This window comes from Sus scrofa, chromosome 5, assembly GCF_054392235.1.
Source record: "Sus scrofa isolate SSC_HxYL_T2T_F1_AM1 chromosome 5, Sscrofa_HxYL_maternal_Yorkshire_Landrace_v2.0, whole genome shotgun sequence".
Taxonomy (NCBI): domain Eukaryota; kingdom Metazoa; phylum Chordata; class Mammalia; order Artiodactyla; family Suidae; genus Sus; species Sus scrofa.
This window is the reverse complement of record NC_139387.1, coordinates 26,966,476-26,981,103: the sequence shown is the minus strand read 5'-3', so window position 1 is coordinate 26,981,103 and position 14,628 is coordinate 26,966,476. Positions and strand designations below refer to the sequence as shown.

Below are 14,628 nucleotides of genomic sequence, written 5' to 3'. Positions count from 1 at the left end.
AGCACAGCTGGAGATGCCTGTTCCCCAGACACTGTCAGTTACTTCACCAAAGCCCACCGGGGGAATTCACGTCATGGTGCAGAGGTTAACGAACCCGACTAATATCCATGAGGATAAGGGTTCAATCCCTGGCCTCACTCAGTGGGTTAAGGATCGAGCGTGGCCATGAGCTGTGGTGTAGGTCGCAGACGTGGCTCGGATCCCGAGGTTGCTGTGACTGTGGCATAGGCCTGCAGCCACAGCTCCGATTCGACCCTGAGCCTGGGAACGTCCATGTGCCCCATGTGCGGCCCTGAAAAGACAAAAGACAAATATAAATAAATAAAGCCCACCTGTTGCTTTCTAAAACCTGCCACAAGCAAGGCACAAAAAAGCTAGACCCAGCATTACGAAAACAAGGAAAAAATTCTACTCTATTAATTTTATTTAATAACTCTACCCATGAAGTATATAATTTCATTATGAACTCAAATGAAAAACAAATTCTGGGTTTGAAGATGCTTAGGAAATAACTTCTTTTTGTAATAATGTCCACGGTTAAGAATAAATGTTTTCCCATGGGCCAAAAGTCTCTGGAAGCTATTCGGCCTCTGCTAGTTCTTCGCCTTCTCCACATTCGAACCGCACAAAGTCTACTACAGATACCCCTTGGGGCTGCACATACTGTCCAAGTGTGATGGAGGGATCCAGCAAGTATGGCTGGGACAGCATCCTGGTTTCTGCCTCTCCCCCAGGCTCATCGTCCAGGGAGCCAACAGAGAGAGGAGCCATGCCCACCACGTGCTGCCCAAGGCGGCGGCCAAGGTCTTCAAGGTTTGCTTTCCGCTCAGACGTCTCGCAGATGACCAGGGCCCCATACTTCCCCAGCACCAGGTTGTGGAGTGAGGGACTCTGCATTGTCCCATGGACATAAGAGCCCACATAGAACCCAGCTGGCACCTTCACCCATGCAGCTCGTTTAAGAGTCATGTTTTCTCCCAGTTTCCCTATAAAAGAGCAAAAACAAAAAATACGATTCCAGAATATGATGCCTGTGGTAGTACCAAAATATGTGCAGAGGCGGCCAAGTGTGGGAATTTATGCTGTGGATATGCTGTAAGATGGAGACATACCATTTTCAGTGTAAAGAGGAAAAAAGGGTGGGAGAAATGGAGAGTCCTTTGTGGAGCACCAACTCTGTGCCACGCTGGCATTTAAAATCACAGCCCCGGCTGCACACAGACCCTGGCATACACGACCTTAGGCAAGGAACTTAATGACAGAACCCCACTTAATTCATCAAGCCTTCATTTCCTCATCTGTAAAACGGAGATGATACCACTTCAAGTAACCTGAAAGCAGGGTTACTGGGAGAAATAAATAGGATGTGTAAAAGAACTTATTACAGTATCTGGCACACAGTGAGCACTCTAATCTGGCTCTCGTTACTACATTAAACTCAGGCTTAGAGAGCTTAAGGAACCTTCCCAAGGCTACAGACCTACTATACAGCAGAGCTGGAATTAAAACTCCCATCTGGAGTTCCTGTCGTGGCACAGGGGTAATGAATCCGACGAGGAACCATGAAGTTGTGGGTTTGATCCCTGGCCTCACTCAGCGGGTTAAAGATCCGGTGTTGCAGAGAGCTGTAGTGTAGGCTGAGGACTCGGCTTGGATCTGGCGTTGCTGTGGCCCTGGCGTAGGCCAACAGCAACAGCTCCGATTAGACCCCTAGCCTGGGAACCTCCATATGCTGCACATGCAGCGCTAAAAAGACAAAAAAAAACCAAACAAACAAACAAAAAAAACACCTCGCATCTGACTCCAAACCAATTAAGTGTTTTTTGGCCACTGAATCACTATCCCTCCCCAAAACCACCAAAACTGTCCCAGACAACTCCTAATCATCCACTCTATCAGGAAAAAGTCCACAACTAAAAGCCCCAGAAAACCCAAAATTCCATGTCATCTGATGGTTTCAACTTCCCCTCATCAAAAATAAAAAGAGAATATCTTCAGAGTTGTTTATAAGAACCAAAAACAGATTCTACTTTCCACCTTTCTCGAAAGCTGCCATCCCCTCTACCAGGAGTCCAAATAAGCCAAAAGGTAGGGAGAGGTAGGAGAATAAACAAAGGGGTCTGGCGAAATATCCGTGAATTAGCCATGTAACTGTCAAAGAAGGAGAGTATCCAGAAAACAAAAGGAATCTTCAAACAGCTTAAAGCATCTACCCAATAGTTAATTCCCAGAAATTGACAAGGATGAAACACCCAGTTCTTCCAGAATTTCTTAATAAGTCCCATACACAGCTGTCTGCCTGGTTTCTCAACCATGACTCACTGAAACATCACACATACTTCAAGATGACCTGATAAAAACAGAACTGATGCCTTGACTGGAAACATGAGATGAGCAGTAAATTCCCAGCAAGCTCCAACCCCAGTCCTACTTCCCTCCTTTCATCAAGGACACGTGTGAAGAAGGCAAAATCCCTACTACTCCCACCAGATCCAGATATGGGTCCTGTAGCCAGCGGGTTCTGAAAGAACATACCTTCACAAATTCAGGATCAGATTTTCTACAAAAGATGAATTCCTAGAAATGATGCCCTGAAATATTCCTGGATCCCTTGATAAAAAGATGAAATGACTTCTGATGGACTACTTCCTCCATAATATATAGAGAGGGAGTCAACCAGAGGTCAAAAGGTCATCTCTGCCTAAAGACACTCTCTGATCAGCATAGTGATGTCTGCTAAATTTAATTACGTGCAAGTAGCTAAAAACTAAGATTTTCATACAAATCAAAATTCTTTTCAAGGAATCTAAAAAAATTATGACACAGGGATCCCATTTATCCCAAGGTAATAGATGGCTTGGTAGTGGCATCCTTCAGCAGAGTGTGAGCTTTTCAGGGTGCCCACTGCTCATTAACATCTAACACACAACCCACCTCTCACATTCATATTATCTGGTCCTTGAAAGAACATGAGCTTGCAATCTTGATCTAGATTTGGAGGATACCAAAGATTCCAGGAGCTGTAGTTCTTAATTTCCAATTTCCAGATCCTTACAAATACTCACCAATTGCTAAGGCCAGCCAATCTTTGAGAGACCCTTCTCTCTCAGGGCCCGCTGGAAGTTCAGAAAGCTCGGAAGAATTCAAGAAGCCCTAAATGCACAAAGAAAATGAACATGAGTCAGTCTGTACAATTCAAATTATCAAAAGACTAAGCAAAAATATAGCTTATTTCTCAGAAAATGATTTAAGACACTAAGTATAAATAGATAATGTTTTCCTTAAGCCAAGAACATTAAAAATTGATAACAGGTCCATCTTTATAAATATTTTGTCACCACACCACCCCCAATTCTATCCCAGTTTCTCACCTAACTTCTAAGAATGCAGTTTCCTAGAAACCAGGAACAGTATTTTCATACAATCATAAAATGTTAACGCTAAAAGGTTTATAGACTATTGGAAGGAATGAAAAATGGTGCAAATACAATGGCAGGGAATTGGACAATAGCTAACAAAACTACATAAACATTTATCCTTTGACCCTGCAATCCTATTTCTAGGAATTTACCCTAATACACTTCCAACAATACAAAAGTAAATATGCAGAAAGTTATTCACTAAGCAATTATTTCTAATCATAAAATAATGGAAAGTCTAATCCCCAAACATAGGCTGAGATTAGCTGAATAAACCACATTACAGTAATACAATGGAATACTATGCAGCAGGAAAAAAAAAGGGTCTCCATGAACTGCTATGGAGTATTTCCAGGATGTATTAAGAGAAAAAAGCAAATTAAAAAATACATACATGTTATACCACCATTTGTGTAATAAAGTATTTGTATAAATATGCTTATTTCTGCAAAAAGGATAACCAGAAACCAATGAAGTTGGTTATCCACAGGAGTGGAGAGGAATGGGGTAGAAGGAAGAGAAGAAGGAGTAAGATGTGTGTTTGCGTATTAATAGTTTTAACTTTCAGAACCTTGTTAATGTTTTACATATTCAAAAATAAGGAGTTCCCGTCGTGGCGCAGTGGTTAACGAATCCGACTAGGAACCATGAGGTCACGGGTTCGGTCCCTGCCCTTGCTCAGTGGGTTAACGATCCGGCGTTGCCGTGAGCTGTGGTGTAGGTTGCAGACGCAGCTCAGATCCCGCGTTGCTGTGGCTCTGGCATAGGCCGGTGGCTACAGCTCCGATTCAACCCCTAGCCTGGGAACTTCCATATGCCGCAGGAGCGGCCCAAGAAATAGCAACAACAACAACAAAAGACAAAAAAAAAAAAAAAACTATCAGGAGTTCCCGTCGTGGCGCAGTGGTTAAGGAATCCGACTAGGAACCATGAGGTTGCGGGTTCGGTCCCTGCCCTTGCTCAGTGGGTTAACGATCCGGTGTTGCCATGAGCTGTGGTGTAGGTTGCAGACGCAGCTCGAATGCCGCGTTGCTGTGGCTCCGGCGTAGGCCGGTGGCTACAGCTCCGATTCAACCCCTAGCCTGGGAACCTCCATATGCCGCGGGAGCGGCCCAAGAAATAGCAACAACAAAAGACAAAAAGACCAAAAAAAAAAAAAAAACTATCAAAAATAAAACTAACAAGGATTCGGGGTGAAAATACACATTGACTAAACAGAAATAAGGATTCTAACTGTATTTGAAAGGAAAAAAACTAATCCAAGTTACTTCTGATACAATCTTTTCACCATATAACTTCAACATAAAGACAAAAAGAACATCAAAGAAATCTTGAATTCCGGGAGTTCCCGTCGTGGTGCAGTGGTTAACGAATCCGACTAGGAACCATGAGGTTGCGGGTTCGGTCCCTGCCCTTGCTCAGTGGGTTAACAATCCGGCGTTGCCGTGAGCTGTGGTGTAGGCTGCAGATGCGGCTCGGATCCCGTGTTGCTGTGGCTCTGGTGTAGGCCGGTGGCTGCAGCTCCGATTCGACCCCTAGCCTGGGAACCTCCCATATGCCGTGGGAACGGCCCAAGAAATGGCAAAAAGACCAAAAAAAAAAAAAAAAGAAATCTTGAATTCCTTAGCAGGTTTGTTAATTTGCAGTGATCAGGGATACTAAGTCTGAAACAAAGTATGTAGTGAACATCGAGTAAATTAAGCAAATAAAATGAAGTTTCTAGGAGCCAGGGTATTCACTATGAGAGAAGGAAGGTACAAACAGAATGGGGGAAGGAAAGGAAGGCCTATGGTGCAGGATTAGAACTGAAACACACAGAACTTCCTAACTCTGCTGAAAGAGCAGAGTGGCAATGGCACCTTAGAAGAAGTAAGCATACCTAATGACCAGCTCTTGCTAAGACCAAGATCTTGGTTTCTTAAAGCCATTTTCCCACCGGAAAGAATCAGGACTCCTTGGAGAAGTGGCCAGTTTGGTGACTGGAGCAGGGAAAGTATGACATATGCCCAGAATGTTTTGTTATGCCAAAAAGCAAGAAAATTACTCAGAAAATAATGAAGCTATATCAAAAGGACAGCGGAGCCAGCTTGCAGAGGCTTGGCTTATACTAGCCAAATCTAGGGATAATCTGAACATTAAAATGTCTAATAGCTAAAAAAAAAAAAAAAAAAAAAAGGTACAATGAACTTCTTTGCAGAAGAGATACTGACTCACAGACTTTGAAAAACTTATGGTGTCCAAAGGGGACAGGTTGAGGGGTGGCAGGAATGGGCTGGGGGTTTGGGCTGGAAATGCTATAAAACTGGGTTGTTGGGTTGTGATGATCTACGGACAAGAATATGCTTAGTCTCCTAAACTGGGCATTTCCCGGTATCTGTATTTAAAAAATCTTCCTCAGGCCATTCTATATTTCAGAATACAAAGTTTCACTTGATTTGATGGACTCTATCCCATGGCATTCATTCATTCGTTCATTCATTCCACATCGATTTAATGAGCCCCAACCAAGTTCTGGGCCCAATTCTCTTTCACCAGAGACACACTAGTGAAAAAACAAATGCCCTACTTTGTGAAGTTACATTCAACTGGGGTGAGCAGACAAGTTATAAATAAAAATGTACTGTAAAACACTACAGGCCAGGAGGGAATGGCAAGAGATATTTAAAGTGATAAAAGGAAAAAATATGCAACCTAGAATACTCTTATCCAGCAAGAATATCATTTAAAATAGAAGGGGAAATAAAAATTTTTCCCAACAAACAAAAACTTAAAGAATACAGCAACACAAAACCCAGGTTAAAGGAAATATTGAAAGGGCTTCTCTAAACCAAAAAGAAAGGAAGGAAAGGGAAGAAAAAAGAAAAGAAAAAAAAAAAAGAAGAAGAAGAGGAAGAACTAGGACTGAGGAAACCGCAATCAGAGAGCAGTCACTCAAATAAGCCAGCATACAGATTTAATCATGAACACTCTTCAAACAAAATAAAATTAAAAAGAAAAAAATAAAAAAGAGTCATCAAAACCATAAAATGTGGGCAAGGGATGTTAGGAAGTAAATAACCCTTTTTGTTTGTATGTATGTCTCTCTTCTTAATTTTAATATAGTAATGAAGTGTTTGAACTTACAGGACCATCAGGCTAAAACACACAATTATGGGAAGGGGTTAGCATACTTAAAAAACAGGGCAACCACAAGCCAAAACCAAATATTGCATTTGCAAAAAATGAAAAAAAAAATACACTCAAGCAGATAATAACAGGAGACCATCCAACCAAAAAAAAAAAAAAAGAAAGGAAGAACGGAGAACCATAGAATCAACTGGAACACGAGGTTCAAATGACAATAAATAATCATCTATCAATTATCACCTTAAATGTCAATGGGCTGAATGCCCCAATCAAAAGACACAGAGTGGCTGAGTGGATAAAAAGGCAAAAACCTTCAATATGCTGCCTACAAGAAACTCACCTTAGGAAAAAAGATACATATAGATTGAAAGTGAAAGGGTGGGGAAAAATATTTCACGCCAATAGACATGACAGAAAAGCAGGAGTCACAATGCTCATATCAGACAAAATAGACTTTAAAACAAAAGACATAAAGAAAGACAAAGAAGGACACTATTTAATGATTAAGGGATCCATCCAAGGAGAGGATGTTACTATCATCAACATATATGCCCCAAATATAGGAGCACCCAGATACATACAACAAATATTAACAGACATAAAGGGAGATATTGATGAGAATACAATCATAGTAGGAGACCTAAATACGCCCCTCACATCAATGGACAGATCCTCTAGACAGAAAACCAATAAAGCAACAGAGATCCTAAAGGAAACAATAGAAAAGTGAGACTTAATTGATATCTTCAGGACACTACATCCAAAAAAATCAGAATACACATTCTTCTCAAATGCTCATGGAACATTCTCAAGAATCGACCACATATTGGGACACAAAGCGAATCTCAATAAATTTAGGAGCATAGAAATTATCTCAAGTATCTTCTCTGACCACAATGCCATGAAATTAGAAACCAACCATGGGAAAAGCAGAGAGAAAAAACCTACTCCATGGAGACTAAACAACATGCTACTAAAAAACCAATGGGTTAAAAACTACCTTGAAACAAATGATAATGAAGACACAACCTCTCAAAATCTATGGGATGCTGCGAAAGCAGTGCTCAGAGGGAAATTTATAGCAATCCAGGCCTTTCTCAAAAAAGAAGAAAGAGCCCAAATTGACAACTTAACCCTCCACCTAAGTGAATTAGAAAAAGAAGAACAAAAAAGTCCGAAAGTCAGCAGAAGGAAGGAAATTATAAAGATCAAAGAAGAAATCAATAAAATAGAGACTCAAAAAACAATAGAGAAAATTAATAAAACCAAGAGCTGGTTCTTTGAAAAGGTGAACAAAATTGACAAACCCCTGGCCAGACTCACTAAAAAGAGGAGAGAAAGAACCCAAATAACCAAAATTAGAAATGAAAAAGGAGAAATCACAACGGATACAGCAGAAATACAAAAAACCATAAGAGAATACTATGAACAACTGTATGGCAACAAGTTTGACAATCTGGAAGAAATGGACAATTTTCTAGAATCTTACAGCCTGCCAAAACTGAATCAAGCAGAAACAGACCAACTGAACAGACCGATCACTAGAAATGAAATTGAAGAGGTCATAAAATCACTCCCTACAAATAAAAGTCCAGGACCAGATGGCTTCACAGGTGAATTTTATCAAACATATAAAGAGGAATTGGTGCCCATCCTCCTTAAACTCTTTCAAAAGGTAGAAGAAGAAGGAATACTCCCAAAGACATTCTATGAGGCCACCATCACCCTCATTCCAAAACCAGACAGAGATACCACCAAAAAAGAAAACTATCGGCCAATACCATTGATGAATATAGATGCAAAAATTCTCAACAAAATCTTAGCCAACCGAATCCAACAACATACCAAAAAAATTATACACCATGACCAGGTTGGGTTCATCCCAGGTTCACAAGGATGGTTCAACATACGCAAATCAATCAGCATCATACACCACATTAACAAAAAAAAAGTCAAAAATCATATGATCATCTCAATAGATGCAGAAAAAGCATTTGACAAAGTTCAACATCCATTCATGATCAAGACCCTCGCCAAAGTGGGTATAGAGGGAACATTCCTGAATATAATCAAAGCCATTTATGATAAACCCACAGCAAATGTAATACTCAATGGGGAAAAACTGAAAGCCTTCTCACTCAAATCTGGAACAAGACAGGGATGCCCACTCTCACCACTGCTCTTCAACATCGTTTTGGAAGTCTTAGCCACAGCAATTAGACAAACAAAAGAAATAAAAGGCATCCAGGAGTTCCCGTCGTGGCGCAGTGGTTAACGAATCCGACTAGGAACCATGAGGTTGCGGGTTCGGTCCCTGCCCTTGCTCAGTGGGTTAACGATCCGGCGTTGCCGTGAGCTGTGGTGTAGGTTGCAGACACGGCTCGGATCCCGCGTTGCTGTGGCTCTGGCGTAGGCCGGTGGCTACAGCTCCGATTCAACCCCTAGCCTGGGAACCTCCATATGCCGCGGGAGCGGCCCAAGAAATAGCAACAACAACAACAACAAAAGACAAAAAGACAAAAAAAAAAAAAAAAAAAAAAAAAAAAAAAAAAAAAAAAAAAAAAAGGCATCCATATAGGAAGAGAAGAGATCAAACTGTCACTGTATGCAGATGACATGATACTATACCTAGAAAACCCTAAGGACTCAACCCCAAAACTCCTTGAACTGATTAATAAATTCAGCAAAGTAGCAGGATCTAAGATTAACATTCAGAAGTCAGTTGCATTTCTGTATACCAGCAATGAAACATTAGAAAAGGAATACAAAAATACGATACTTTTTAAAATTGTACCTCACAAAATCAAATACCTCGGAATACACCTGACCAAAGAGGTAAAGGACCTATATGCCGAGAACTATAAAACTTTAATCAAAGAAATCAAAGAAGATGTAAAGAAATGGAAAGATAATTCCATGTTCCTGGATTGGGAAAATTAATATTGTAAAAATGGCCATACTACCCAAAGCAATATACAGATTCAATGCAATCCCTATCAAATTACCCATGACATTTTTCACAGAACTAGAACAAACAATCCAAACATTTATATGGAACCACAAAAGACCCAGAATCGCCAAAGCAATCCTGAGAAACAAAAACCAAGCAGGAGGCATAACTCTCCCAGACTTCAAGAAATACTACAAAGCCACAGTCATCAAAACAGTGTGGTACTGGTATCAAAACAGACAGACAGACCAATGGAACAGAATAGAGAATCCGGAAATAAACCCTGACACCTATGGTCAATTAATCTTTGACAAGGGAGGCAAGAACATAAAATGGGAAAAGGAAAGTCTATTCAGCAAGCATTGCTGGGAAACCTGGACAGCTGCATGCAAAGCAATGAAACTAGAACACACCCTCACACCATGCACAAAAATAAACTCCAAGTGGCTGAAAGACTTAAATATAAGACAGGACGCCATCAAACTCCTAGAAGAAAACATAGGCAAAACACTCTCTGACATCAACATCATGAGTATTTTCTCAGGTCAGTCTCCCAAAGCAATAGAAATTAGAGCAAAAATAAACCCATGGGACCTCATCAAACTGAAAAGCTTTTGCACAGCAAAGGAAACCCAAAAGAAAACAAAAAGACAACTTACAGAATGGGAGAAAATAGTTTCAAATGATGCAACTGACAAGGGCTTAATCTCTAGAATATATAAGCAACTTATACAACTCAACAGCAAAAAAACCAATCAATCAATGGAAAAATGGGCAAAAGACCTGAATAGACATTTCTCCAAAGAAGATATACAGATGGCCAACAAACACATGAAAAAATGCTCAACATCGCTGGTTATAAGAGAAATGCAAATCAAAACTACCATGAGATACCACCTCACACCAGTCAGAATGGCCATCATTCATAAGTCCACAAATAACAAGTGCTGGAGGGGGTGTGGAGAAAAGGGAACCATCCTGCACTGCTGGTGGGAATGTAAACTGGTACAGCCACTATGGAGAAGAGTTTGGAGATACCTTAGAAATCTATACATAGAACTTCCATATGACTCTGCAATCCCACTCTTGGGCATCTATCCAGACAAAGCTCTACTTAAAAGAGACACATGCACCCGCATGTTCATTGCAGCACTATTCACAATAGCCAGGACATGGAAACAATCCAAATGTCCATCGACAGATGATTGGATTCGGAAGATGTGGTATATATACACAATGGAATACTACTCAGCCATAAAAAAAGGATGACACAATGCCATTTGCAGCAACATGGATGGAACTAGAGAATCTCATCCTGAGTGAAATGAGCCAGAAAGACAAAGACAAATACCATATGATATCACTTCTAACTGGAATCTAATATCCAGCACAAATGAACATCTCCTCAGAAAAGAAAATCATGGACTTGGAGAAGAGACTTGTGGCTGCCTGATGGGAGGGGGAGGGAGTGGGAGGGATCGGGAGCTTGGGCTTATCAGACACAACTTAGAATAGATTTACAAGGAGATCCTGCTGAATAGCATTGAGAACTATGTTTAGATACTCATGTTGCAACAGAAGAAAGGGTGGGGGAAAAACTGTAATTGCAATGTATACATGTAAGGATAACCTGACCCCCTTGCTGTACAGTGGGAAAATAAAAAAAAAAAAAATGTACTGTAACAAAAACTATATAAGCACTATAACAAAAAATTTCACATGAAGCAAGATAAGGGGATAAAACAATAGAAAGGTACTCCTCTCCAGAGAGGTAACATTTAAGTAGAGACATGAAATAAGAAAGTAAGACATGACGATGTCTGAAAAACTGGAATAGGAACAAATCCAGCATGTTGGAGACAACTCCAAACTCACTTTACTATACGTGGAGAGTGGATCCTTTAGGCTCTGACAGTGCAACAGGGTTCCCAGGGCTACTTGCTGGACCAATTGTTGAAATTTTAAGTTTCTGGAAACAAAATCTGTCTCACAGTTTACCTGTGGGAAGAAATTCATATTGCTGTGTAAGCTGTTTAATCACCATTTCCAAAAATGTCTTAAACCAAAGTATTGACAGAACAAGCAGCAGACTCAACAAAACAGAAATAAATGTCTCTAGGATTCTAAAGCTACAGTCCCTCTGCTAACGTGAGGCCAGAAACTGAATGAAGTAATTCCTGCGTGCCAATGAGCTAGCAATAAACTGCACATTGAGAGGATGGTTCTATAATGTCCCCAAAGGATTCACTATAAGCTCAACACTTGCCTGTGACCACATGCCATAAGCACCTCGTTCTCCAAACTCCTCCAGTGCGGTCTGACACAGGGCAAACCACTTTTGTCATTAGCTTGTTTGTCTCTTCTCTCACTCTAATCCACACCTGATTCTTCACCAACAGGGCCCTTAAATCTCTTCTAAAACAGCCATTCACTGTCCATCAGCTAATTAGTATAATTCCTAGCTTTAAAAATCTAACTGTTCAAGAAAACTATCAGTGACAAGATGTAAAGCCACAATGGACTTACACTTAGGAAAAATATTCTAGACTACTAGGCCTTTACTCATCAACAACCTGTGCATTTCTATACTTCAATAAATCCATAGCTAATAACCAGGGTCTCCGAGTTCTCTTGTAGTGCTGTTGGTTAAGGACCTGGTGTTGCCACAGCAGCAACCCAAGCCCAGGTTTGATCCCTGGCCCAGAAACTTCCGTGTGCCCCAGGTATGGCCAAAAATAAGTAAATAAATTAATTTAATTAAAAAAATAGCAGTTCCTGTCATGGCACAGAGGAAATGAATCTGACTAGAAACCAGGAGGTTTTGGGTTCAATCCCTGGCCTCACTCAGTGGGTTAAGGATCCAATGTTGTCCTGAACTGTAGTGTAGGTCGCAGATGCAGCTCAGATCTGGCATTGCTGTGGCTGTGGTATAGACTGAAGGCTACAGATCCAATTCAACCCCTAGCCTGGGAACCTTCATATGCTGTGGGTGCAGCTCTAAAAAATAATAATAATAATGAAATAATAACTGCAGTCTCATGGGCTTATTTCTAACTAGCTTTTATGGTTCTCAAACACCACTTCTTTTTTTTTTTTTTTTTTTTGTCTTTTCTAGGGCTGCACCTGCGGCATATGGAGGTTCCCAGGCTAGGGGTCGAATCGGAGCCACAGCTGCTGGCCTACACCACAGCCACAGCAACGCCAGATCCGAGCCTTGTCTTCGATCTACACCACAGCTCACGGCAATGCCAGATCCTTAACCCACTGAGCGAGGCCAAGGATCGAACCTGAAACCTCACAGTTCCTAGTTGGGTTTGTTTCCACTGTGCCACAGAGGGAACTCCTCAAAAACCACTTCTTTAAGGTGGTGTGGGTGTAAGGTGCAGAGTCTACCACAGCACCTTACACCCAAGGGACAGCTGTTCCTAGTACCTGGAACTCTGACAACTCACCTCTACCAACACACTTGTGTTTCCTTCCTGCAGCAGCCCAATCAGACCTTCTTTAGTCTTCCTCCCATGGAGCCTGGCAGCTTTACTCCAGCCCTCCTTCTGGGCCTGCTTGTGGAGCCAGCTCTCTGCCTATAAATAAAAAAGAAAAAGGGTAGATGACAAAGCACAGAATTTAGAATAGAATAGGGCTCCAAAGTATCTTCAGATTCCCCAATTCTTTCTCCTTCCCCTCAACCATACAATAGAAACTAAAGCCTTCTATTGTTTATTGGCAGCCTACCACTAAATGCCAAATAATAGGCACTGTGCCTGGTACCTTGGGTAGGTTTAATCTTCACAGTAACCCTACAGGGCAGATAGTAGTTGGTTTTTTTGTTTGTTGTTAGGTTTATTTTTTTATTTTTTTCCTTTCTCAGCTGACCAGCAGGATATGAAAATTGCTGCACCAGGGATCAAATCCAAGCTGGAGCTGCAACCTACACCATATCTGTGGCAACGCGGGATCCTCAACCCCCTGCCCAAGGCAAGGATCCAACCGGCACCTCCACAGAGACAAATCCATCATGAACCCACAGCGAGAATTCCTCAGATAGTAGTGTTTTTGTTATATAAAAAAGAACAATGTGGAGTTCCCGTCGTGGCTCTGAGGAAACCAACTGGCTACTATTCAGAGGACGCAGGTTCAATCCCTGGCCTTGCTCAGTGGGTTAAGGATCCGGCATTGCGGTGTGCTGTGGTGTAGGTCGCAGATGCAGCTCGGTTCTGGCGTTGCTGTGGCTGTGGTGTAACCAGTGGCTACAGCTCCGATTAGACCCCTAGCCTGGGAACTTCCATATGACGCGGGTGCGTCCCTACAAAGAAAAAAAAAAAAAAGAACAATGCAACTCTGAAAGATTAAGTAAGGTGTCCAAGGTCACAGAATTAGTGTGAAGGAACCACGATCTGAGTCTTGGTCTTCCTCTAACTCCAAAGCTGCCACAAGCCCTTTCAGCCTCGAGCAGAAGGAAACCTCATTGCCATCTTGCAAGGAATAGTTTGCTAACCCTGGAACCCTGAGTCAACTGCTTTCAAGGGGTCAGAGTCAGTGCCCGAAAGCACTGGGGTCAGGCCCTAGTACTCCCCACCGCGGCGCCAGAGCTTTCCCCTTTACTTCCTCCCCCACACCTGTTTGAGATCCCCACCGCAAGTCTCCAGAGCTTTCTTGCAGTTTACAAAGGAGTAGCCCGTCTTCCGCCGCAGCTTCATGAGGAGCTCCTTGCTGGAGGCGGAGGACAGGCATGGCCCTGCGTGAAACGTATGCCCCGGCTGCGGCGACTGAAGCAGAAGGGGCCCCGCCTGGAAGGGTTAAGAACAAGGGATGAGACACGGGAAACAGCGAGGAGTTCGAGGGATGGGAGGCAACCTTAGGAGAGACTGAGGCCCAGGGGAATGGGGGGGAAGGAAGTGCCCAGACGCTAGACCGCGAGCAGGCACCAAGGTGGGGGGAAAGGTGGAACCGAGCCGAACAGAGGAGAAGCGAAGGGCACGTTCACGGCGCACGGGAGACCTGCGAGGAAGGCAGAACGGGGCTGGGGCCAAGAGCCCTCACTGGGCAGCTCGCAGCCCGCGCAACCAGGGACAGGCGCAGCGACCACAGGAGCGACATCTTCCTCAGGGCCGTGCACTGCCGCTGGCCAGCGCA

At 42.4% G+C, this 14,628-nt stretch overlaps 1 protein-coding gene across 1 annotated transcript; it reads right to left on the bottom strand.

Annotated features, from left to right (window-relative positions):
* Positions 1-406: 406 nt before the first annotated feature.
* Positions 407-14,618, bottom strand: TSFM (Ts translation elongation factor, mitochondrial). Its single transcript, XM_021091898.2, has 6 exons — positions 14,494-14,618; positions 14,112-14,282; positions 12,948-13,076; positions 11,371-11,493; positions 3,066-3,153; positions 407-986 (listed from the first exon to the last, which is right to left on the bottom strand). The coding sequence occupies exons 1-6, from the start codon at positions 14,590-14,592 to the stop codon at positions 580-582; spliced, it is 1,017 nt and encodes a 338-aa protein (XP_020947557.1). The 5' UTR covers positions 14,593-14,618; the 3' UTR covers positions 407-579.
* Between the last annotated feature and the right edge of the window lie 10 nt (positions 14,619-14,628).